The following is a 26,989-nucleotide window of genomic DNA, read 5'->3' on the forward strand; positions in this document are numbered from 1 at the left end:
GAAGAAAGGAAGGTTGGAGATGAGGCAGCAATTGGGAAGGATAGGGGGGTGATGGCTTGATTTTTATTTGAGCAAGGGCTGATGAAAACAGATTTGAAGGAAAGGGGGACAGTACCTGAGGAGAGCAAACCATTAACAATATTAGGTAATATGTGAAAGCAAAATGTGGACAGCAGCTTTATAGAAATGAGCTTAAGAGAGCCGGAGAATAGTCTCTAGGCAAAGCTGAGAGGACATAGCAGATAAACTACAGAAAAATACAAGTTCAGAAATAGGGCAGGAGAAGACTTCCAGAAGGTTTGGCATGTGGGCTAATAGAAAAGAGGGAAGTGACAGATGCAGTCCTTGTGTACTTGTGTACAATTTAGTTCACCATATTATAAAAATATATTCATGTTCTGGAGAAGTGCAAAAAGGATTTATAAGGATGATTCCAGAAATCCAGGGATATAGCAATCAGGAAGAAATGAACAGACTGTGTCTCTTTTCTCTTAAAAAGACATTTGAAGGTGACTTAATGAAAGGTTTTAAAATTATGGCAAGTTTTGATAGAGTTGTCATACAAATATTGTTTTCGCTTGTGGGGAAAAGCGAAACGAGTGGCTGTCAATTTAAGGCAATCACAAAAGAATCAAATAAGGAATTCCAAAGAAGCTTCTTTAACCAGTCAGTGGTTGGGGTGAATCATATAGACACATTTAAACATAGAAACTAGAAACAGGAGTAGGCCTTTCGGCCCTACAAGCCTGCTCCGTCATTCTTTTTGACCATGTCTGATCATCAAATTCAATATCCTGGTTCTCCCCTTCCCCCATGTCTCTTGATCCCTTTCGATCTAAGTGCTTTATTAATTTCTTGTTGAAATCAGACAACGTTTTGGCCTCCATGACTTTCTGTGGTAGTGAATTCCACACATTTTCACCATCCTCCAGATGAAGGAATTTCTCCTCACCTCAGTCCTAAAAGTTTTATCTCTTATCCTCAAACTATGACCCCTAATTCCAGATTCCTCCACCATTGGGAACATTCCTTCTGAATCTACCCTGTCTAGTCCTGTTTGAATTTTATAAGTTTCTCGGAAGGCTAGATGAAACAGGCAAAGGAAACAGAGGGTGGTGCTGATAGAGTGAGACAAGGAAAAGCAGGAGGATCAAATGGAGCATACATATTAGCATAGACTAGTTGGGCTGAGTGATCTGTCTCTTGTGTTGTTTCTGTTCTGCATTTGGTACCTTCCCACAGCAGTGCAACTGAAATCAAAACCTCAACAGAGTGTGAGATTTCACTTTGAGGTGCTTGTTAGTACCCAAATGCATGGTTCCACTGAATATTCATACCTCTTTAATTCAAAGAAAAAACTTGGCTCATTTTTTTATATTTATTTTAATATTTAAGCTAAGTTTACTTTATCAGAGGTTTTCCAAATAACTACTATTAGTAGGCATCCAAGCTTTCCAAGATTTTGAGTGACATCCATAAATTGATTTAGATGTCCATGTTTGCAGGCAAAAAATCTAGAAAGAAATGAGCCAAAGTACAACATAATATAGCCACATCATCCATATTCTTATACTAACATTTCAGTAAAACCTGACTTCATAATTATTTTCAGGGAAATTGACACAAATCGTGTTTGGACACTGGGATGTGGTCACATGCTTGGCCAGATCCGAGTCCTATATTGGTGGAGATTGTTATATTGTGTCAGGTTCTCGCGATGCGACACTTCTGCTATGGTACTGGAGTGGCCGACATCACATCATTGGAGACAACCCTAACAATAGTAAGTAGCTTTTGAAAGAAAGAACTGTCACTTAATGTTATGCTTTTTGTGAAAAGCTGAGTACAGCGGGATGATTAGAGCTTACTTGTCAAACTTTCCATAACCAAAATAAGAGCTATGAAAGAGTGGAAGAAATATAAATGCCAGAACTAATAATTAGCTGTTTTAGGTGTTAGAATTTGCAGTAATGAGTTTTCAGCAGCGCTGGGACATTAATTAAGATTTGTAGTTTGCCTATATGTCTTCCAATCTGTGAAATGAGGTTTGTTGCAGATCATAATTGGGAGAAAGAGAGTTATTAAGTTTTATTTCAGTTAATTCACATCTACAGAAAGTATTATTAAAAACAAAGAGAAAGATTTGTAATGTTTTTGAAACTACTTTGTCTAGTTAACAATTTATCGAACGTAGTTTTTATGGTAAATCACATAACATTTTTCACAATTGCAGTAATCCTGCTAGACTTTCATCGCTCACCTCATAATAACAAGTTACTCTTCTCTCTGAGACAAAATGATATAGCTTTCTAATATTTAGTAGAAGAGATAAAGTCTTGCAAACAGGAACAGCTCCCAGTGATTTTATAATGTGTATTCACATTGAACGTTGTAAATGTGTTGAAAAGATTTCTTTAGAAATAAAGTTACTTAGAACCTAATCCTTATTTCTGAACAAAGGTGTGCAAATATTTTGACACACTGCAAGTGTTAAAACAATCAAACAAGCATACTGTATCTATTAATACAGTTTCCAATTGTTTTGAGATCAGCAAGACAAAATGTCAGAAAGCTTGGTAGCAAACATATCATGCCATTATATCTAAATGTTAACACATGCAAACAGATGAACAAGCAAAGTATGGCTTTCCTTCCTATTACAAAATTAAACTGATTTTAATAATCTCACATTTGCAACTTAATGCATTCCTGTGGAGCTTATCACACTAGCCGATTCTGTTGGTGGTGTTGTAAAACAGTACTGTGGAACCTTACCTGTTTGTTTATTCAGCAGTGTGACATAGCTCTTTATAGCCTTACTTTTGAATCCCAAAGCATGCTGCCTGTGAAAATGATAGATACCTCACGGCAATGACTGAGGCTGCAGATTTTACATTCAACATTTACTCAGGGGGCTCCGTTTTCACTCTCCCCATCTGTTAGAAAACATGTGGGGGGTCAGTTAACATGGAGCAGGGGTTTAACTCATGCCTTTGTCTCCCCAATCTGGCTGACTGTAATATGAAATTGCAGGCTGCAAGGACATTGCGCAAAACAGGTGTGGCTTCATTGCATATGAGCAGAGTTGGCTCTGATTATGTAATCGGGGCCAAAACTGCTATTTTAAATTGAGGCCGGAGTGAGGGTGTGGTGATAGTTTACCCACCAGAACAAACCTGCCAAGGAGAAGATTCAAGGCCAGAAGAGGCCCAGCAAAGACAGGTAATCATTCAGGAGTTAAAACTGAACTCAGAATTTCCAATCAAGATATTTTCTTACATGGTAGTTATGGAGTGTTACCAGATTGTTTTTTACTTAGAGCAATTTTATTGTCCTACGAATGAATAATAATTGGACGTAAGATGTTGACATTGTTTAATGAATAAAGAGGAAACATCCTCTTTGCGATTGGGAGAAAATTTATTTGTTGGAGCAGAATGTCTGTATAAATGCATATGTTGCTTGCAATTTGGAGGAGCTTGAATTATTTGCACTTTATTGGTAAATTTTCCATGTAGTATATTGTCATCAAACATCACATTTGTACGTTTTGAAAGTGAAATTGTGATAGATCTAGTGTGCCGGATGCTTTAATCTGATGCAGAGCAATTCACAATTGAAAAAAAACTAATTTAAAAGTGATAAAAATTAATTTGCACTCTCTAATTGAAGCTGGTGCCCTGTGTTGAAGAGCTGCAAGACTCCGACATCTTATGTTGGAATAGAAGTTGATTGAATCTTTTTTTGTCAGGCAGGTGTGTTGCACTTGGCCAAGAATCCTCCAGAGCATTTTCTGCAATATATTACATTCAGCCTTTGACTGCTGTTCTCTTGAAGGGATCAATTCAATTCACACTGTGTCCCCAGGGCCTGAAAGTCCATTGATTAGAGGGATTTCACCTGACATTTCTCATTAGACAACTCCAAAGAGCACGCATGCATGCATTTTTTGTTTTTGTTTTGGGGGGAGGGTTCTGATCCAGAGTAAACTTAGCTATTGTATTCACGAGTCAATCATATTTAATTCAGTCCATTCGATCTGTGACTGGTCCTTTGTTTTTGAAATCCACAAGCCACTGCATTTTATTGTTACCTTTTTAGTATGATCATATTTGAAAAGTTTGTTTTCTTTGTTTTTTCCCCATTGTTTTAGTTTCTAATTTCTATCCTTTCATCGGCAAGAGGACTAGGCAGACAAGTAACCCCCACATTGTTCACTGGAAAATACAGTGTAACAGCCTAAAATGACTTGCTGTCTGATTTTTTTTCCACTTTCCTTCCTTGTAAGGAAATGTAAACCTCAACTCGATGCCTCCCCCTTATGGCCCGACCCTGACTGAGAGTGGAACATCCTGTGTGAACTCGGCCAATCCCATTGTACTTTGCATGGTGCAGTCTATTGTTACACCACCTTTAATCACCATTATTTGACTTTTAGATAATATTTCAAAAAATAATTATTTCTGGTAATTCTAACTAAAATATCATTCATTATTAAATTGTACAGAAAATATTTGCTTTGTATTATTAAAATCAAAATAATTATTGAAATTGCTGACAGTATATAAAGCCATAAGGGAACAAAGCTCCAGATTTATAGCATTTAATCAATCAGGTTTTGGCGGCTTTAAGAAGTAATGAAATCTGAACATCTTTGTTGAGATTGTGGCCTTTCCACAAATGTCTTGTGTTGACAATTAATGTAATCCTAAAAGAGTACAGTAGCTTTTTTGTTTAATTATTTATGAATTATGATAAAAAGGACCCCTGTTGTTTGCAGATGAAATTTCCCTACTTCCATTCAGCCTTTCAAACTGGCACTCCCATAACTCCATAATAAAAATTAATAATAATCAACTGTTGACACCTAGATCATATGGGTTATGTTCATTATATGTGTAGCCATCAGCATTTTACCAGCTCTGATTTCACTAATTAAGATTATCTTCTCTGATACAGTGCCATGTAGATTCCTGGACCACAATTTAATAGAATGTCCATCGAGGGTAAGGCAGCTTAAATGCAGGGGAAACCATGTGGGAAAGCTGGCCTAAATTTAGTCAGCAGCAGGAATGGGCTGATGTGGGGAACCATCCGACTGGTAAATTAAGCTCATTTTAGAGCCAAGGCCATTTAACCCTGAGTCCAGTGCGATTTAGTGAAGGCTCAAAGATTCTCCTGAACTCAGACCTCCTGAAGGCCACCCGGCAAATCCTGTCCAGTTTGTCATAGGCTTCCCAGTGGGATCCTTCCTTCAAAGGCATTTCGTTGCCAGTTGAGGGATTTGGCATTGGGAAAGGTGGATGCTCTTTGAGACCCACCCTTAAACTCCACTCTCCTCCTTCCTCACCAACAACCCCTTTCCTGCTACCATCAATCAGCCCACACTCACCTGTCTCCAGGGATCCAGTAATGATCTCTGGTGAATGCCTCAGAGCACTACCTGCAGCAGTCACTGCTCCTGCTGGATGGCTGTCAGGATGGGGTTTCCACCCAGCTGAGGATCTAGTTTTGCGGGAAATGCAATGTTGCCAGTGCCTTATTGCACTCCTTGGTGGGATGACATGAGTTTCCCACCTGCGCTTCCACTGATGAACGTAAGAACATAAGGAATAGGAGCAGGGGTAGGCCATCAAGCCCCATGAGCCTGCCCTACCATTCATAAGATCATGGCTGATTTGAAGTGGATTAATTCCACTTACCCACTTGCTCCCCATAACCCTTAATTCCCTTATCAGAATTGAACTGAACCCATGTCACCTACACTATATTCCATCTCTAATGTTTTACCAAAATGTTTACTAAATAGGGGAAACCAGTTGTAATTTGGCATTGTGTGGACTGATTACTGGTTTCTATTGAAGTTAATACTTTTAACTCCACCACAATTTTACTTTACTGTCATATGTCAGCTGCAGGTCAGTTGGTAGCACTTTTGCCTCCGTGTAAAAGGGCTGTTGGTTCAAGACCTGGTCAAGGATTTGAGCACAACAACCTGGGGTGACACTCATGCATCGTAACGAAGGTGTGCTGTAGTGTTCGGTAGTTCCATCTTTCAGATAAGACATTAAACTGTGGCCCCATGTGTTCTCTCAAATAGGTGTAAAAGGTCCCATTGAACTATTTTGAAGAAGAACAGAGGAGTTATCCATGGTGTAATAAAAACAGAAAATGGTGGAAGTAGTAGGTCAGGCAGCATCTGTGGAGAGAAACAGAGTTGACATTTCAGGTTGATGAAACTTTAGGAGTTCTGATAGTAACTCTAATTCTATCTGCCTGAACTACTGCGTATTTCCAGCATCTTGTTTATTTCAGATTTCCAATATTTGTTCCTCAATCATTATCCCCAAAGCAGATTATGTGGTCATTGTCACATTGCTATTAGTGGGAGCATGCTGTGTGCAAATTGGATGCAGTGTTTCCTACATTAGCGACTATGCTTCAAAAGTATTTTGTTAGCTGTAAGGTGCTTTGGGATGTCCAGTGATCATGAAGCATGCCATATAAAACTTCCTTTCTCTCTTCCATGACTCTAATTCAGGATTTGAAAACTTATATTAAAAAAATGCATATCAGAATAACCAGTCAGGTATTGGCATCTTTTAAATCAAAGATGAAATCTTGATTGGAGTCTGAGTCATATATGAACAAGTGTACTTTCAACTAAATTAATATTTCAAAGTATAATGGTTTAAAAAGTTGTTGAAGCTTTTGCTTAACATTTTTCAAAAGCAACTTCTCTCTTGGGCGGCTTGGTGACATAGTGGTGAGCATTGCTCCCTCACAGCACCAGGGATCCACGTTCGACTTCAGCCTTGGGCGACTGTGTGGAGTTTGCATGTTCTTCCCGTGTCTGCATCGGTTTCCACCAAATGCTCCAGCTTCCTCCCACAACCCAAAGATGTGCGAGTAGGTTGATTGGCCATGATAAATTGCCCCTTAGTGTCAGGGAGATTAGTAGGTTAAATATGTGAGGTACGGGGTAGGGCCTGGATTGTTGTCAGTGCAGGTTCGATGGGCCGAATGGCATCGTTGTGCACTGTAGGGATTCTAAGAAAAGAAATGTTATCGCTTTTATTGTCTGTTGCTGCAGAGTTAAGGATCATATTAATCCACTTAATGTTACATGCAAATAATACCCCCTGTATAAGGAAGGCTGTAACTCAAATGGAGTGGCAACCTTCTGTCTTCCAAGACAATGGTTTGCATTAACTCGGTATTAAGTATCACCTGGTGTGACTCAGGAGGCCCACGCTGGCATAGCAGTCTCTGCCTCGTTTGCTGCAGAGGAAGATATTGGACTGAGGAGATGAACCATTGTACAAAGTAAAGAGATTCAAATTGAAAATTCACTTTTATTTTTAAGTAGTTTTCATTCTTTGCCTGCATGCATGTTACAACCTCTAACCTCCCATCACATCTGTTAGAAATGGCTTGACAGTGACGGAATAATCAATTTATTTTTAAATGATTACTCTGATTCCGAACATCTGCTGTTGCAGAGACTAACCTTTCTGTGCCATGTCCCCAAGCTTCTCTTATCTATTAGTGAAATGGAAAATCAGGTCACATCCCTTTCAAAAAGCAAAATCTAGCTTTCAAGCTGAAGGAAACAATTCACCCAAATTGGCACTAAGTGTCCACGCCTGCGGGAAAACCTGAATGTTGCCCCCTGACATTGGCAGCATCTGTCATCAGGTGGAAAGAGCCATCTGAAAGATGCAAATGAATGCATCCTGCAAATCACAGTGACCAGTCCAGCTGTTCAGAGATTGGGGCACCCATTTTAAAGGATGCTCCGATCACCGTGTTCATGGACAGGCCCCCCCTCCCGCCAAAACCCAAAATTGTGACACTCCCTGCAGACAAGGGGAGTATCGGCAACCAGCCAGCCAACCAGAAAGGCATCCTCCCCCCATCATTGAAATAATAGGTCACTCATCCAACGCTACACAGACATGAGAGTGACCCAAATCCCCTCCTCATCCATCCCACTCCCCTCAGCCCCAGCCCCTCAGACCTGCTTCATAACCCCCTTAGATCACTTAAGACTCCCCACTGGCCACCATTCAGGACCTGCCCCTCAGCAGAACTGATGACGCACTGCCCCCCACATCTTCGCACTGTCACACTGGCCTGGCACATGGAGCCAGGGGAGAGGGTAGCAGTTGTGAAGGAGGTAGAAAGCTAAGGGCCTTTGAAATACTTCAAAACCTGGGGGTTGGGGGTTACAGATAACACCCCAGACACCACCATTACCATCCCTGGATATGATGGCCTAGAGGTATTATTGCTAGACTATTAATATAAAAACTCAGCTAATGTTCTGGGGACCGGGTTCAAATTCTACTGTGGCAGATGGTGGAATTTGAATTCAATAAAAAAAATCTCAAATTAAGAGTCTCCTGATTGCCAAGAAGCCATTGTTGACTGTTGGAAAAACCCACCTAGTGCACTGATGTCTTATTGGGAAGAAAATCTGCTGCCCTTACCTGGTCTGGCCTACATGTGACTCCAGAGCCACAGCAATGTGGTTAACTCTCAACTGCCTGCTGAAGTGGGCTAGCAAGCCACTCAGTTGTAAAAATTTTTACAAAGTCTCAACAAAGAAATGGAATGAACGGACCACTTGGCATCAATCTAGGCACTGAATGGCAAAAAAACAAACAGCCCTATCAACCCTGCAAATTCCTCCATACTAACATCTGGAGGCTAGTGGCAAAATTGGGAGAACTGTCTCACAGAATAGTCAAGCAACAGTCTGACCTGGTCATTCTCACAGAACCATACCTTACAGATAACACCCCAGACACCACCATTACCATCCCTGGATATGATCAGTCCCACTGCAGGACAGAGATGGTGTCACCATGGCATACAGTTCGAAGGGAGTTGGCTAGGAGTCCTCAACATCGACTCCAGACCCCATGAAGTCTCATGGCTTCAGGTTAACCATGGGCATGGGAACTTCTTATTGGTTACCACGTACCGTCCTCTATTGGTTGATAAATCAGCACTCCTCCATGATGAACAACACTTGAAGGAAGCCCTGAGGGTGGCAAGGGCACAAAGTGACTCTGGGTGGGGGTTTCAATCTCCATCACCAAAAATGGTTTGGCAGCAGCATTACTGGTCGGGTCCTAAAGGACGTAACTGCTAGACTGTGTTTGCAACAGGTGGTGAAGGAACCAACAAGAGGAAAATACACACTTGACCACATCCTTATCAATCTACTGGTTGCAGATGCATCTGCCCGTGGCAGCATTAGTAAGAGTAACCATCGCACAGTCCTTGTGGAGACAAAGTTCTGCCTTCACATTGAGAATAACCTTCATGTTGTGTGGCACTATCGCCGTGCTAAATGGAATAGACTTCAAATAGATCTAGCAACTCAAGACAGGGCATTCATGAGGCACTGTGGACCATCAACAGCGGTGGAACTGTACTCTAGCACAATCTGCAACCTCATGGACTGACATATCCCCCCTCAACCATTACCATCAGGTCAGGGGATCAACCCTGGTTCAATGGAGAGTGCAGGACGGCATGCCAGGAGCAGCACCAGGCATGTCTAAAAATGAGGTGTTAACCAGGTGAAGCTACCAAACAGGATTACTTGCATGCCACACAGCAAGTAATAGAACTAAGTGATCACACAACCAACAGATCAGATCCAAACTCTGCCGTCCTGCCACATCCAGTTCTGAATGGTGGTGGACAATTAAACAACTCACTGGAGGAGGAGGCTCCACAAATATCCCCATCCTCAATGATGGAGAAGCCCAGCACATCAATGGAAAAGATAAGGCTGAAGTATTCGCAGCAGTCTTCAGCCAGAAGTGCCAAATAGGTGATCCATCTCATAGTCCTCCAGTGGTCCCCAGCATCTCAGATGCCAGTTTCCAGCCAATTTGATTCACTCCACATGATATCAAGAAACATTTAGGGCCCGATTTTCAAGGTAAATTCGGGTGTAGGGCCTTTAACACGATCTGCACCCGGAACCAATCAGATCGCGCCTTTATCGACACCCAATTTGGGCACGGATCTGGTCCATGCCCCAATTGAGCGGCCCAACGATGTAAATGCATTAGCATTAATGAACGGTGCGCCCAACTCTACCACCAAATCCCACTTTACCATCTTTGGATCCATTGCGGATCCATGCTGCTATCAACCTGCAGAATAAAAATCTGAAGTGGATTCCTATTCTGCAGGAGAATCTTCGAAGCCCATCCTCCTCGAACATCCTTCGCAGACCCCCCCACTAACCACCCCGGCAGACCTGCCCCTTGCAATCCAGACTCCCCCCCCCAGGAGGCAGGCCCCCTCGGCAGAGCGCACCCCAAACCTACCTGGATTTCTGCTCTCCCTCCACCATCCTTCTGACCTGCACTCGTTAATGTGGAGATGCTGGCATTGGACTGGGGTCAACACAGTAAGAAGTCTCACAACACCAGGCTGAAGTCCTGTTGGATTTTAACCTGGTGTCGTGAGACTTCTTACTGCACTCGTTGGACAGCCTGCAGAACCTTCCTGGCCTTCCGTTGGCGTCAACCGGAGGAGGGGAGTGGACTCAAGTGGATCTCTGGTTGGGGGGGTGGTGGTGGGTGGGGAGGAATGGACTTGGAAGAAACTCCATGACCACTTTAACCTGGTGTTGTGAGACTTCTTACTGTGTTGACCCCAGTCCAATGCCAGCATCTCCACATCAATGAGTGCAGGTCAGAAGGAGGTGGAGGGAGAGCAGCAGTCCAGGTAGGTTGGGGGTGTGGTCTGCCGAGGGGGGAGTGTGGCCTGCCTCCGAGGGTTGGGGGGGGGGTTCTGCCAGAGGAGCCTGCCTCCTTTGGGGGGGACCAATCGTGGGGGGGTGCGGGGGGTGGCTGCCTCCCAGGGGGATCCATTTGCAGCTCATCCTCTCCCCCATCCATCCACTCCCGGCTCTCTCTGCTGGTTTTGTCTTTCAGTTTTTTTTTCAAACTGCGCATATGCAGTTCAGAGCTCCGATCGTTCCGGCAGCTCTAAGCCCCGCACCACAGTGCAGACCAGACCAGTGCCGGCAAAACGCCTATGGGCGCGCTGGAACGAGGATTCCGGGCTTGGATCTGTTTTACGTCCGGATCCGGCCCTTAGCCTCATAGTATGCAATACAATGCGATACAATAGGTAGCGAGGAAGTCATGCAGTCTCCCGAGAGGGCATGCAATCACGAGGGTAATTGCAGAGGCCGCGATCGACATAAATATACAACCACTATGAAGAAAGAGGCTGTTTAGTTGCTTCGTACGTTTTCATATTGATTCATTTTGTTTTCATTTTACATTCAAATTGTAAAATAATTAAACAACACACTTTTTTTGCTTTGATTTTAAATACAAAATAATAACGTATAATGAATTTAAAATTATTTGGTATGTGTCGTGGTGCTTTTTTTATGTGCTCGCTCCCCCTAACTTTAGAACCTGGCTACATTTCCATCTAGAAGGGCAAGAACAGATACATTGGAATACCACCACCTGCAACTTCCCCTCCAAACTATTCACCATCCTGACTTGGAAATATATCGCTGTTTCTTCGCAGTTGCTGGGTCAAAATCCTGGAATTCCCTCCCTGATGGCATTGTGGGTCAACCCACAACACATGGACTGCAGCAAATCAAAAAAGTAGCTCATTATCACCTTCTCATGTGCGTCTAGGGATGGGCAATAAATGTTGGCCAGCCTGTGATGCCCATATCCCATGAATGAATAAACAGAATCTCTGTATCCATTCAATTTCAGTCCAGTCCTTTGAACTCTCATTTGATTGACAGCTTACTAGTTTGTACTCAGTATGCAGTCAGCTACATTTATTTACCTTTCTCTTCATGTTTGAATGCATCTCAAGTACCCCCATCATTCCTAACCACAATGTTTACAAAAATAGGAAATGAAAAGCACATAGCGGGTTGGAAGTTGCCTGCAGCTGCATGTGGTAAACCCTTTGTCCCCAGTCTGAACCCACCCAACCTCCAGGACCCTTGGGCAATCCTCCCTCTGTACCTTGGCAGCAGCAAGGGGCACTTGGGCATTGGACCTATTTCCTTAATCACCCTTAGAGTCTATCACGCCAGCGCCACGTTGATCATGACAATGATCAAAACTTACCCGATGAATCCCAAATGCCTTCATGCCTGTCAGCAATCCTGCCTGATTCATTGGGAAAGCAGGATCCCCGCTACCATTGACGAACGGGGCAGCTGAATCCTCTCCTAAGACTTCATATTATCTTTGCACTTAATTTGGTGAGTTGTCTGATATTTTCACAACCTTACACTTTTTTGAGTATATCTGAACCTTCTACTATTCTTTTCCCCTCAGGATAAAAGGATGACCTTAGAGTAATTATTTAATCAGCAGCTTACTTCAGTCAATCCTTCAGTTATTAGAATTAGACCATATACATTTGTTAGGAAAACAAAGATAGTTTTAAGGGAGTTACATTTGTATGGGTAAACATTAGAAATACAGAATAGTTGTAAGTTGGTTTAATTTAATGTTCCGTGCCTGGAAGGATAAAACTTAGAATTAGATCCATACTGGACAAAGATATGTTTGGAAGTAGAATAAGTTCCAGTTGTGATTCTGTTGTGTTTAGAGAGGGTAACAGCATGAAGAGTAAATGAACTAACAGTGATTGCTTAACAACTGGGGGCCTTGTAAGGTGGAAAGGCTTTTAAGTTTTAGTTTTAATTGGATATATTGCAGCTGAAAAATGACACTATGGAGTGCGCATCTCTGCTAGTAGCAAGACAGGATTGGAGGTGCAAAGAGACAGGCTTCCCAATGAACCAATTACTGTCCAGATAACCATGGAATTAAGACAGAAACAATGTTTTAAGAAGTCTGAAGTTAAGAGAGCAAAGACCAAGGTATTGTTCAGAAGAATTCAGGGAAGAGTAAACAATATGTTCTAAGTTAAAGAGAAAATTGGGCGGCACAGTGGTAAATACTGCTGCCTCACAGAGCCAGGGACCCACATTCGATTCCCAGCCTGGGTGACTGCCTTTGCAGAGTTTGTACGTTCTTCCCATGTCTGGGTGGGTTTCCTTCAGGTCCTCTGGTTTCCTCCCATAGTCTAAAAGGTGTGCTGGTTACATGCATTGGCCATGATAAGTTCTCCCTCATTGTAGCTGAACAGCACTGGAGTGTGGTGACTAGAAGATTTTCGCAGTAACTTCATTTCAGTGTTAATGTAAGTCTACTTGTGACAATAATAAATAAATCATAAAACCAAACAATTGCAGCAACCAGATTTAAAGTGAGAATGTGGACTTCAGAGGTAAATCAAAAGTTTGATGCTATTTTAAAAGAGTCCGGGAATCAAAGGTTAAAGTTTGTACAGCAGCCAAGAAAAGAAATCCCAAACAGAGTGGTGTGAAACATGGATACTGGATTTACTGTTAAAAGTGGAGTAGAAGCTTTGTTTAAAAGAGTCATTTGGAAAACTTAGACTGGATTTGGAATTCTGAAACTTGGAATGCAAGCTACTGATGCAAAGCATTATTGTGAAAGAAGATTTTAAAGCGTGTTTTGGAGAGTGGAGTTAGGAAACTCTCATGTGACAATTATCTGGAGAAATCCACAGACACTAACTTGGATTTAGAGCAGAGTGTATGGAAGTCACTACAGCCAATTTGTGTGTTTTAAGGGGTTTTATGTTACTGTGACCACTGAGCTTAAAATGCATTTTGTAATTCATGTTAATTTTACAGTCTGTGTGTATTTGTTAACCTAAGGGGGAAGTAAAGGTGTATTGTAGCATAATCGTGTTGAATAAATGCTTCCTTTTTGTTGTTAAAACTAATTAGCGGTGCTTTGAGTCTTTGCTTGCACGTTTTCTAAAAAAGAGTAAAAGTTACGGTCTTTTGAGTCAGGGTTCCATTTTGGGATCTTCCCATCCACTTATAGCTCTAACTGGGATTGTAACACTTTTCAGAAACCAAATCAGTAATATGAGGATTCCAAGTTCAATGATTGATTCCCTAGTGGCCACAGTCATTTCCCTCTATGTCAATTATGAGTTTCTTTCCGATTCTCCTGACTTCAGGTTTACTCAGCCTTTTTGGTGCTGTACTTGGTCAAATGTCACCATGATGTCAAGGGCAGAAACACTCACCTCAGTTAATGCATTTCCCTTAGCCAGTTCCAGTTGGAAGAGAAACCAAGCAAAATTAGAAATTAAATTAACTTGCATTACTATAGTGACTCCACAAAGAGAATTGGGAACATGTTATAGCTGGGACTCTCTTTTGGGCAATGGAAAAAAATAAAAGTGCTGTTAAAATTGCAGAGACATTGTCTTTTTAATGAAATGTATAACTGCTCAGTGTTGCCAACACACTTTAACTCAAAGGGTACTATACGCATAATATTTTCAATGGGATACCCCCGTTATATATTCTATTTACTTACTACTAAATGGCATGGTCTGTAATTTTTACCTTTAGGTGATTACCCTGCTCCTAGAGCTGTCTTGACTGGACATGACCATGAGGTTGTTTCTGTATCTGTGTGTGCCGAACTAGGACTTGTCATCAGTGGTGCGAAAGGTAAGCAGGCATGCCACAGCAGGAAGTATCACATTTTTGTAACTTTAATGAGTGTTTTCCCTTGAGCATGGATTAATCCCAAAGTGTCACTCCTTTAAAGGAATGAATAATTTCAGCCCTTTCCAGCAGATGTTTGAGGTTTGTTTCTGAATATATTCACATTCTTTTACAGAAGGACCGTGTTTGGTGCATACAATTACCGGAGATCTGCTTAGAGCCCTGGAGGGGCCAGAAAACTGTGTTTATCCACGTCTTATTTCTGTATCCAGCGAAGGCCATTGCATCATCTACTATGAGCGAGGAAGATTCTGTAATTTTAGTATCAATGGTAAACTATTAGGGCAGATGGAAACCAATGACTCAACCAGAGTAAGTGGCATACGAGACTGCAAAACATGAAGTACCTATCTTTATACTGAAGCAGACTTTTAGATTATAACTGTTCTGATTCTTCATGCCTTTTCCACTCTTGAAGACTGTCAGTTTAAAACAGTTTTCTTCTATGATTGTTTATTAAAGTGATTAGACTTCCTCTTTCATTCTCAGCTTTGAAACTTTCGAAGTGTTAGTTACTGTTTGGCCAGCTGAAAATTTCTAAGGTATTGTATTGGCACTTGATATGGATTAGACTACATCAGCATTCATATGGAACACAGAACATCCTTCAGCATTTACATTTCTGGCTTCAATGAGCACACAAGAAAAAGTAATCGAAATCTGAATTTAATAAATAATTTCTAACCAACAAGAAAATATTATTATAGTAAACTATTCACTTTTATCAGATAGAAATCTTCAGAATATGCCTTGCTGGATAGGCAGTTAATTGCCAATAGAAATTTTCCCAAACAGTCAGCCTTAAGTCGCATTCAGTGATCCTATTCTGCCCTACAATGTGTTTGGGTGCCATTCAGTAAATAAACAATGTGCGGCATGGTCCATCCACTTGTTCTGGATCTTCAGTAGCTATGCACCTCGTTTCATACTGTCTCCAATTCCACCAACATCTCTCCCCACCCCGCACCCACCCCCGCCAAGGTTTTGTTACTATTTATATAGTTAAAGGATTTTCAGAAATACTTCTAAATTGCTGAATACTATTTTCTTTCTCCAGGCATTACTTCTCAGCAGTGATGGACAAAACCTGGTAACAGGGGGTGATAATGGTGTGGTAGAAGTGTGGCAAGCCTGTGACTTCAAGCAACTATATGTTTACCCTGGTTGCGATGCTGGCATCAGGGCTATGGATCTATCCCATGATCAAAGGTAATGGAAACTTTTAAGTTTGTACATATGCTGAATAACATTTCCAATCTTATCTACTTTTCATTCATATTTCATTACTCTTTCAGAGAAAATACTTCCCAAAAAATTATTGGAGTGTGTGTGGTTTTAGGTACTCCATTAGAGGAAGGCTATAACAACCAGACAAGATGCAGCATAAACAGTGATGTGTTACCAAAGAGGAGGCTAACAGTTCTGAAAAGATATTTGCAAAGTTAGAATTTTATTTTATGGGAGGAGGTTAGGGAGTGATCTGATAGAGAATATAAATTATTCTAAAAAGGTCAAGAATGTTAATGGCATTCACTCATCAATAAGATAGTAAGTGATGAAAAATCATAGAATTACAATAATAACAAAGTTGAGAAAGATAATTACATAAAATGTGGCTAATATTTGAAATGTAATGCTAGGCGTCATTCTTTTCTGGCCACAAAAAAAGCTGGACAAATCCAACAGGCCATTTACTGTCCTATCAGTCTACTCTCAATAATTAGCAGACTGATGGGAGGGTGCTTAACAATTCTATCACGTAACACTTAGTCAGCAATAACCTGCTTACAAATGCTCAATTTCAGTTCTGTTCTCGGCTCCTGATCTTATTACAGCCTTGGTCCAAACATCGACAGAAAAGCTGAACTCCGAAGAGGAGATGAGAATGACTGCTCTTGAAATCAAGGCAGCATTTGGCTAAATGTGGTATCAAGAAGCACCAGCAAAATTGGAGTCAATGGGAATCAAGCACAAAACTCTCTACTGATTGGAATCATACCTAGCACAGAGGAAGATGACTGTGGTTGTTATAGGCCAATCACCTCAGTCCCAGGACTGAGTTCCTCAGGGTAGTATCTGAGGCCAAACCATCATCAGCTGGTTCATCAATGAAATTCTGCCATCATAAAGTCAGAAACGGAGAAATTGCATAATGTTCAGCACTATCTGGGACTCCTCAGGTACTGAAGCAGTCCTTGCCCATTTGCAGCAAGATCTGGACAATGTTCAGGCTTGAGCTGATAAGTGGCAAGTAATGTTCATGCCACTCAAATGCCAGGCAATGTCCAGCTCTAACAAGGGCAAATATAATCATCATCCTTAATAGTCAGTGGCATTACCATTGTTGAACCAATCAAGTTCAACATTTCTGGAGTTATCATTGATCAGAAACTGAACTGGATTAGTCATGTAATTACTGTGGCTGCAAGAGCTGGTTAGAGGGTGGGAGTGCTCCGGTGTTGAACTCACTTCCTGACTCCCCAAAGTCAATCCACCATTTACAAGGCCACGTCAGGAGTGTGATGGAATACTGTCTCATGCTTGGATGTCAACACTCTAACAACACTGAAGAAATTTGACACCGTTTGGGACAAAACAGTCCGCTTGATTGGCACTCCATCCACCACCTTAAAACATTTACTGTCTCCACCAGCAATGCACATTGACAACAGTGTATACTATTTGCAAGATGTACTGCAGCAATCACCAAGGATCCTTCAACAGCATTCTTCCAAACCCTCAATCCCTACCATCTAGAAAGATAAGGGCAGCAGACATATGGGAACATCATCATCTCCAGGTCACTCACCAACCTGACCTGGAACTATAATTGTCGTTGGTTCAGAGTTCTGGAGTTCACTACCTGACAGCACTGTGGATGTATCTACACCACAGTGATTGCAGCAGTTGAAGAAGGTGGCTCACCACCGCCTTCTCAAGGGTGATTTTTTTTTAAAGTCCATAAATTCTTTTAGAAAGTAATTTGATAGTTGCTTTACAATAATAAATATATTCAAGGATTTGGGTGGTCAGACTAAGTGGTTTCTGGAGAAAACATCACATAGACTTTATTTGTCAAACTGTCAGGAAATGGGGTTTTTAAGATTTTTTTTGGAAGATTTTAACCTATCTTCCAAATAAGTTTTGGTGTCTTTCTTGCGGTAGTCTCTCTGTGTCCTTTGGAAATGTTTGCTCCTATCCACGAAACCTATTGTCCCACCCAACTTTAATATCATCTGTAATTTTGGATATACAACCCTCAATTGCTTCACATAAGGCATTAATATCTCTGATGATAAGCTCAGACCCCTAAAAAGATTTTTGGGGAACATCATTGTCACATGCCACCAATCAAAGAATAAATCTTTCATATCTATTTAAGTATATTCTCTGTATAATATTTGCAAGATGCACTCTGTATTTCAATGAGTTTGACTCTGGTGAGCAGGTCATAAACTTGGTTAGTGCCAGTTCCTGGTTTTGAAATCGATATCAAACATTATGGATCTCACTAGTAATTAACCCACACAAGGATGATCTTTATTGTCATGAGGTTAACTTTCAAAGTTTGAGATCTGCTAGAATCTCAGCGTTAGGCTTCAATATTACCAACTCATTAAATGCAAGGCTATAAACATATCAAAGCTGCAATTTTGCAGATGCCAAACCAGACTAACTCCCAAATGCACACCTTAACTGCTCCTGAAGGAGTTCTCTTTGCTTTGTTTCAATTGTGATCCAGATCAATGCCCATAGAGGATGAAGGAGACCTATAATTTGTCTTACCAGCATTCTTCCCAAAAGCAGAAAAGTAATTGCTCTAGTAATCCCCTTAGCACCACAGGTGTCTTCAAGAACTCTTTCGGCACTATATCCCCATAAGAGTCTCAATTCTACATTTTCCATCGAAGAGCCAAGATCACTACACAGAAAAAAACTATGCATAATGAAGTGAGGGAAGGCCACATGATCAGTAAGACCTTGCATTAGGGGTTTCTTTGCACCTGTGTAAGAAGGAAATAATTAATTAATCCTACTTGTACAAATTTAATTTAAAACACAAGGAAACTGTAAAATATGATAATCAAATATTCCATATCATGAGCATCAAGATAAAAACAAATCTAGTGCTTTATTGTGAATTCCACTTGTAAAGGAACTATGAAATTTTTCATTTTGACATTAGTCGTATAAATGTATGACAAAGCATCAAGAGAAGCTAGATATATGTGAAGGAAATTATTATAAATAAATATTCATATTTCAGTTTAACAACAATTTTGTTTTCTTGAAACATCAGAAATATCATTTGTTTTTGTCAAGTGTTTGAACTTGCTGTGTTGTTTAAATAGAAGCACAAGGGTCAAAACTATTGGAGATTGATTGCTGCTACTTGCTGGAAATCATGCATCACAGCTATTGCAGCGCGGTACTCCCTCTTGCGTTGCTGAAAATTAGATTAGCTTTGAGGTTTGTTCTGCACTTATTACTTCCAAAGATTACGATGAATTTCTAATTAGGAAATCAAATGCCATGATGTTCAAATAGGATATCAAAGCTGCATTATGAAAGTGTATGTAGTTCTCAGTTTGTGTGGGGCTTATGCAAACAAGAACAATATGTTATAATTAAACATATATGCATCTAGAAGGCATCCCTTACAATTCAATAATTATATTCCTAATCATCAATTACATTTTCACACCTTGTACAGGATTCTTTCCCATTTATCACAATTTATAAAGAAAACTACTATCTCTTTGGACTATGCTGGACAGGAAATTTGTAATGAAGAAGCATGAAGATAAGAACATAAGAAATGGGGGTTATAGGTCATTAAGTATCCAAATACACCATATTTGTTGGTTTCCCTGTAAGAATGAAAACACTCAAGTTACATGTCAAAGCAGCTGCTTCAAGAAATACTTGAACTTGGACTCTCTGGGTGTTCTTAATATCACAATTGCATTGCACATTTTTGTCAGCTTGCCTGTATCAGTGAATTCAGGTGAATGAACTTTCAACATGTTGAAGCAGGTAAAAAAATTATCAACTTTCAACTATGAGACAAGAGCATTTGAATGGTCTCGCTATGCTTAATATCAACTGTGACGTTGCACAAAAGCGAGATTTTTCCTCAATATTTAGTGCATTTGACGTGCCAGAAAAGGGCTAGAAAAACAGCTGTTAAATAAAAACAATATTCAAATTATGTCTCACTTTTTTTGGTGCCCTCTTTTCATGTATTTTCATTTTTTTTATTATGACTAGGGGCCTCAAAAACTGGAAGTGGCCTGGGTCTGTCTAGACCTCTGAGAGTGCCTGCCTACCACTAATCATTGCCACATTATATGGTCATTCTTTGAATTTGATACCATTTTTAATTTCTTTATTTGGTCATGGATGATGCATCTTTCTTGTGGAGCCTTTCATTCTTAAGGAAGTGTGTCTTGGTCGAGAATTATGAAATATCTTTTGAGGTATTTGCCACTGCCTATATACTGCCTTTAGTTTTTAACCTTTTTTCAGTCCAATTTAGCCAACTCTGTTTTCGTATCTTTGCTAATTGACTTTATTATTTAGTTTATTTAGTTTAAGTTCTAGTTTCGGAACTAACTTTCTTACCCTCAAACTGAATGTGAAATTTTAGCATATTATCATTGCCTAGATGATCCTTTACTATGAGATCATCAATTAATCCTGCCTGATTACACATATCCAAATCTAAAATAGCCTTTTCCTTGTCAGTTTCATAATGTATTATTCTTAAGAAATTGTCCCCAATGCACTCAATGAACTTATCCTTTATCAATTTGAACTGTCCAAACTATATGAAGATTAAAGTCTCTTATGATTATTCAGGTACTTTCATTACAAGCCCCATATATTAAGGATGTAAAACCATTTTTATCATAATTGCACATATTTCGGCATATAGTGTGAAGTAGAGTGTGGGGCAGAGCTTGTATGTTTCCCCCACCCCAACCAAAGCATTTTCAATATCTTCCTTATTCTTCTCCTGAAATCAATGACTTAAACTCCTGTGTTGTTTTCTAGGCACTTGCAGGCACTGGCAGCCATCCAGTTTCTATTTTGATGTGCCAGGAGATTTTTTTATGTTTGTGAGGAGCAACACAACTATATTGGGTAATGTCCTTACCCGATGTCTGCACCTTTTTTGAGTCCGGAATGAAGCATACAGCCTATGAATCGTGTCCTAGGTTGGCATAGTTGAGTAGGCAAATCTGGGATTTCTTTGTATATCTTACTAATACCCAATTGATTGTACATGTTCAACCTTAAAGAAAGTTAGGATTTTAGGGAAAGGCAGAGGAAATAGTCAAGACCCACATCATTTGTTACATATTACATAATCAGGAAATAAATCTCAATTTTGCAAAAAAATGTTTGTACATATTTACCCTTCATTTGAACATAATACTAGAATAAGGAAAGTTTGCAAATAGCATGCATTGTTGGTGGTGTAAAATTGGATAAGTTAAGTTAGCATTTCTTAAAGCCAACAAATTGTTAGAATCTGATGGTCTGCATCCTAGAGTTTGCGAAGAAGTGCTTATTTGAGTTTTTGAGGATCTAACTTAGTAGGATTGTAGTATACGGATTTCCAAAAGACATTCAATAAATTTGCACAAAAACATAAGTAGTATACTAAATAAGGACTCTTGAATTTGGGGTTATTGTATTAGCACGGACAGAGAGTTGGTAGGGATAAATTCAAATTAGCAGGATGTGACAAGTGAAGTGCTGCAAGGGTCATTGCTGGAACCTCTATTATTTACAGTGAGCATTAGGCTAAATAGTGAATCTACGTTTGTTAACTATATGAAGTTGGGTAAGAATGTAAATTATGAAGAGGACTTAAAGAGGCTGCAAAGAGATGTAAATAGGTTAAGTGTGTGGACAGCAAAGTGGCAGTTGTGAGAAGTTAGAAAGTGTGAGGTTATGATAATAAGAATGGAAAAGCAGAATATCTTTTTAAATAGGTGTGTCTTGAGTCTGAGATATTGGGTGTAATTGTGCAAAGACAACAGAGTTAGGATGCAGGTACATCAAGCAATTAGGAAAGCAAATGCTCTGTGGCTTTTATTGCAAGCAGTCTGGGATATAAGATCAAGGAAGCCTTGCTACTATTGAATCGGGCTTGTCGAGACCACACCTAGAGTACTGTACAAAATTTTGGCCTCTGTTTAGAGGATATACTTGCCTTAGAGGCAGTACAGCAAAGGTTCATTAGATTATTTTCTTGAATAAAAGGGTTATTCTATGATGAGAAGCTGAATAAATTGGACTTATACTTTCTGACATTTCGAAGAATGAGATGTGATTTCATTGGAACATGTAAGATTCTGAAGGGGCTAACAGGATAGACACTGGGGGTTTGGGGGTGTAGTTTCCCCCAGCTGAGGAATCTAGAATATGGGGCACAGCCTGAGGATAAGGGGTCGATGATTTAAGATTGAGATTAGGAGAGATTTCTTTACTCGGAGAATTGTGAACCTTTGGAATTCTCTACCCCCAAGGACTTGTAGATTCATCATCATTGAATATATTCAAGACTGGGAGAGATTTCTGAGTGGACAGGAAAGTAGATTAAAAGGCAGAAGATCAGCCATGATTTCATTGGATAGCAGAGCAATATCCAGGGGTCATATGGTCTATTCCTGCTCTTGTTCCATCTGTTTTTATGGTTGCCTCCTAGATTATGTCCTTGTACTCCTTCCAGTTGCGCTCTCACTGGCACGAACAAATGAGGTGGCTGGCTATTGGGGGTTAGAAGGTGCCTCTCACATGAAGATGGCCCTAAACTTCCCTATAATTAGTCATTTACAAGAGCCTTCCTTAAACCAAACTATGAAATTGGATTACCACTCCAAAAACTAGGCTGATTTTGTGAAAATATTTTTTGGATAATACTCTTTTCCTTGAATTTTTTACCACTGTGAAAGCCTAAATAATCCTAAATAAGTTGGTTCTGGTAAAAGATTACAGACTTGCATTTTTAACTCTGCTTCTGTCTCTACTGATGCTTCCAGAGCAGCTGAGTACCTCCAGCATTTTCTGATCTTTTCCTAAATAATCAATGTTGGTTTTCAGAAAGTTGGGCTGATCTCTCTTTAAAGGCTTTCCAGCTGATCAGTTCTTTTCAAACTGAATTCTCAAACAAATGTATTGATTTGAACAGAACAGATTTTTAAAAAGGTAGCTGTAACTTGCATTTATATAGCTGTTTTTGTTAGGATATCCCAGGACGCTAAATGGCAGCAGTAACAGTACAGACGGAAAGTGGCACAGCTGTTCCTTCTGCAACATAAGGTTCATAGTTGCTTACACAGTTCATCTGGGTGCTTGCCAATCAATTCACCTAGCACTGGAATTTGGTGGAGAAATTTCCAAGCAGTTGTGGTTTTTTTCAAGCCGTGTGGCATCCATTCAGAGAGAAGTATTCTTCTGATGAGGAGAAATTGTAAAATGTTACTGGTCAACCTATCGATGGCATTAAAGAACACTCCAATTCACAGGTTCAGCTGTGAAATAGCTGCTTCAGGAAACAGCAAAAGTAGAATTACCTTGTTCTTGGAAAGAGGTGTAGAAGGTTACCATTTGCAACATTCAATGGGGGAACAGCTGAGAAGCAGTTTGCTAATCTGAAGGAACCTGGCCAATAGAAACCAACAACTACAATTTTACATTCAGGCAAATAATTGCACAAGGAGTAACAGGGAGTATTACTGTGATGTTTCCTTCATATTTATGAATCTGGCATTGAATCATTATTTGTGCCATGGTCTGCTCTCAGTAACTACAGTCACAAACCAGGCAGTTTTTAATTTTCTATTTGTGCATCAAGTATTAACAGCTGTCCTGCTTTTTGCTGCCAGAGAACCTCGCTGTGAGGCCTTTCACTTTGTGGCTTCTTGTGAAATCCAGTCCACTTTTCAAGTTTGAGTATTGAAGTTGCATTGTCAAAGGTCATATATGTGTGTGGGTCCAGAATGGGTTATTCTTCTTCAAACACTGTTGTGGGACATTGGTTGAGGTCCAGATAGTTGGGGTGGCATTCATTTTCCACGATTTAATGGACTTGCCAGAAGATGGTGCAACACAGTGAATGGAGAGGGAAACAATTTTTTTAATGCTTTCTTAAGATGTGGGCATCACTGGCAAGGGTTGCCCAGCTCTAACCGTTCTTGAACTGAGTAGCTTGCTAGGCTATTTCAAAAGACAGTTAACAATCAATCACATTGCTATGGATGTGGAGTTGCATGTAGACCAGACTAGATAAGAATGGCAGATTTCCTTCCCAAAAAGACATTATTGATCCAAGTAGGATTTTATGACAATTAAACAATAGTTTCATGGTCACTATCACTGATATGCATGATCACTTGCTGCATATGCCAGATTTAACTTAATTTAAGTTCCAATGGCTACCATGCTGGGAATTGAACCCATGTCTCCAAAACATTAGCCTAGGCATAAGGGTTACTAGCCCAATAATATTACCATTATAACACTATCACCCGCCACAGCATTGGCAACCAAGGAGTTGGGGGTGATTTCAGTAAATTTTCTGAAGTTGTCAAAATAACTTGTTCTCATTGCTATCTTTAACAAATGATGTTGAGCCATCTTGGAATTATGTCATAAATCCATTATTCTGGAAGGAATATTATTTTTAAAAAATCGTAAGTTGACTTAAGAATATGTATTTGGATATCTGATTCAAAAGCATAATTCAACCAGGACAAAAAAATAGCTGTTTTAAGAATCTACTGATAATCATGAAACCATTGTTGATTGTTGGAAAAACCCATCTGGCTCACTAATGCCCTTTAGGGAAGGAAATCTGCCATCCTTACCTCAGGACTCACCTGATGAAGGAGCAGCATTCTGAAAGCTCGTGATTCCAGATAAGCCTGTTGGACTTTAACCTGGTATTGTGAGACTTCTTACTGTGCCAACCCCAAACCAACGCTGGTATCTCCACATCATCCTTACCTGGTCTGGCCTACATATGACTCCAGAACAAAAAGAATGTGGTTAACTCTCAACTGCCCTCAGGCAACTAGGAATGGGCAATGAATGCTGGCCAGCTAAGATTTATGAATGAATGAATGAATTTATGAATGAATTTAAAAAAACATAAAATTGTCAGATTACTAAGATTTTCTTTAAGAACTTGTCTGTATGCATTATGCAAAGCAATGTTTTCAAAGTTCACATATCGAACGTAACATTATTTTGTATTTCTGTTACAGGACACTGATAACAGGCATGGCTTCAGGCAGCATCGTAGCTTTTAACATAGATTTCAACCGGTGGCATTATGAACATCAGAACAGATACTAAACTAATTTTAAGGGAGGCTGAAGTGTGATTGCCAGTTCCAGCTGAGAGCACAAGTGCTGCAGTGAACGCCTAGAAATTAGTGGTGGAACATGATGCCCTCTGCATTGACCTCTGTTATACATTCCATTACATTGAGCAATAGTTTGTACATTGTATTCTTCAAACATAAAAGCAATCTCAATGGCTGTTTTATTTTTTTCCTACCACTGAGCACCAGCTACCAGAAAGAAATGCCATATTAGTTTATGATTTAGTAATGTGAGCTGAATGAATCAATGTTAAGTAATATTTCCGAGTAATTTTAATGATAACATGTCAGGGAAAAATTTCTGATGAATGTGTCCAATTATTATTCATAATATTTCAAGCTAAGAAAAGGCCATTTTTAAAAAAAATTGCATCCCTCTTTATTTTCAGCAATATCCAATCTGTGATATAATACTTTTCATAAGTATTTCTTTAATATAAGACCTTTGATAGAAGATGAAGCATCCAAAACATCTGTTTCTAAACCAGTTTGAAATGCCACCATGAAATTCTGTAAATCTACTGTTCCTTAAGATAATTTTTCCAAAATAAAACTGATGGAGCTTGGTACAAAATAACTAACATGGCTTTGAGGATAAAGTTGACTTGGCTATCTCATTTTACAGTGTGGCAGTGAGATCCCCCCATTCTGTTTTGTGCTGTTGGTTTACAAACACAGTTTGGTTTCTGTACACTGTAAAATTTATCTTAATGAGGTGAATATTGTGAGATCTTGGCTCTCCAGCTTATAAACTGCATTTTCAGCTTTCCTCGTAGGCACGAGAATAGGAATATGTTGCATTTTTTTTCTACTGTAGCAAGAATCACTGTTAGATATTTCTGGCATATTATTCTAATTAAACACATTCATGGGGTTAAAAAAAATCACTTCATGTTTTCTTCTTTGTATATTTGGTGACTGTATTGTCAAAAGTCATAGATGTACATACTGTGTTGGTAGGGCTAAGAGGCATGTAAACAGGAATGTAGTTTTCTGGAAATTACACTCACTTGCAGTTGTTTATTTAAGAAATAATTATTGGATTCTTTGTATTGGCACTTTGCACCAGAAACATATCATTATTTATTGCTGTGATTATTGATTTGCCATCCACACTGTAATAGTAAATTTTAGCACTAAGTTCTTTACTTGTTGTTTGTATTTAAACAGTTAAAACCATGAAGAAAGTCTGACTGCATAATTAAGTTGTACATCACATGTGTGAGCAATATTATGAGTTTTTAGTCTAGGATTGGGAGGGGGGAATAAGCATCTGGAAAACAATTTCATTTCATCTGGAAATCACAGTGAACTATTTTGGATATACAAAATCCTTGAGCTATTGTAACGCTGTTTTATGGCAAAAATGTAAAATATGCCAGATGTGTGTCAGTTCAAAATTAAAATTGAAAAAATAAAATATGCAAAGAACTAATTTGTTTTGTTCATTCTTTTGTCAAGATGGTGATTGTGGAGCTTCTCTTGTCAAAGTCGGAGAAATGAGAATATGTTTTCACTTAATTGAAAATGCTTTTCTAATAAATGTAATTGCTTGTCAATTTTTCCCTTGGCAGTAAAACACAAAGCTCAAAATTCAAATAGAGTTTTTGGTGATCAGATTTTTAAATTAAGTTTGAACTGCAACAAGTCACAAAAACTGATGTTATGGAGAAACCCAGAAGAGCAATTGGAAGGGTGGAAGTCTCCCTCTGTCTTGAAGTTTCTAAACACTTGCCTGAATGAGTGCAGCTCCGACAACACTCAAGAAGCTTGTTGTCATCCAGGACAAAGCAACCCACTTGATTGCTAGCCCATTTACAAATATTCACTCCCTCTAACACTGGCTCAGCAATGTGTCCCAAGTGTTCGGGTGCCAGATCAGAAATCCCAGGATATATAATGAGCCAGATTAGACCTCAACAATTTTTGTAGTTTGGCATAAT

General features: G+C 39.7%; 1 protein-coding gene across 4 annotated transcripts in view; it reads left to right on the forward strand.

The window, feature by feature from the left end:
- The window catches only part of nbeaa (neurobeachin a), an 825,376-nt gene extending 798,906 nt beyond the window's left edge, over positions 1-26,470 (forward strand). For all 4 annotated transcript variants that reach the window (XM_080197464.1, XM_080197465.1, XM_080197462.1 and 1 more), the window contains 5 exons: positions 1,613-1,783; positions 14,489-14,590; positions 14,763-14,959; positions 15,705-15,856; positions 24,928-26,470. In XM_080197464.1, coding sequence (XP_080053590.1) covers positions 1,613-1,783; positions 14,489-14,590; positions 14,763-14,959; positions 15,705-15,856; positions 24,928-25,018 — 713 coding nt within the window. In that variant the 3' untranslated portion in view covers positions 25,019-26,470. The remainder of the gene's footprint in view (positions 1-1,612; positions 1,784-14,488; positions 14,591-14,762; positions 14,960-15,704; positions 15,857-24,927) is intronic.
- The last annotated feature ends 519 nt before the right edge of the window (positions 26,471-26,989 follow it).

Source organism: Carcharhinus amblyrhynchos, chromosome 10, assembly GCF_965287045.1.
Source record: "Carcharhinus amblyrhynchos chromosome 10, sCarAmb.v2.hapA, whole genome shotgun sequence".
NCBI classification, from domain to species: Eukaryota; Metazoa; Chordata; class Chondrichthyes; order Carcharhiniformes; family Carcharhinidae; genus Carcharhinus; species Carcharhinus amblyrhynchos.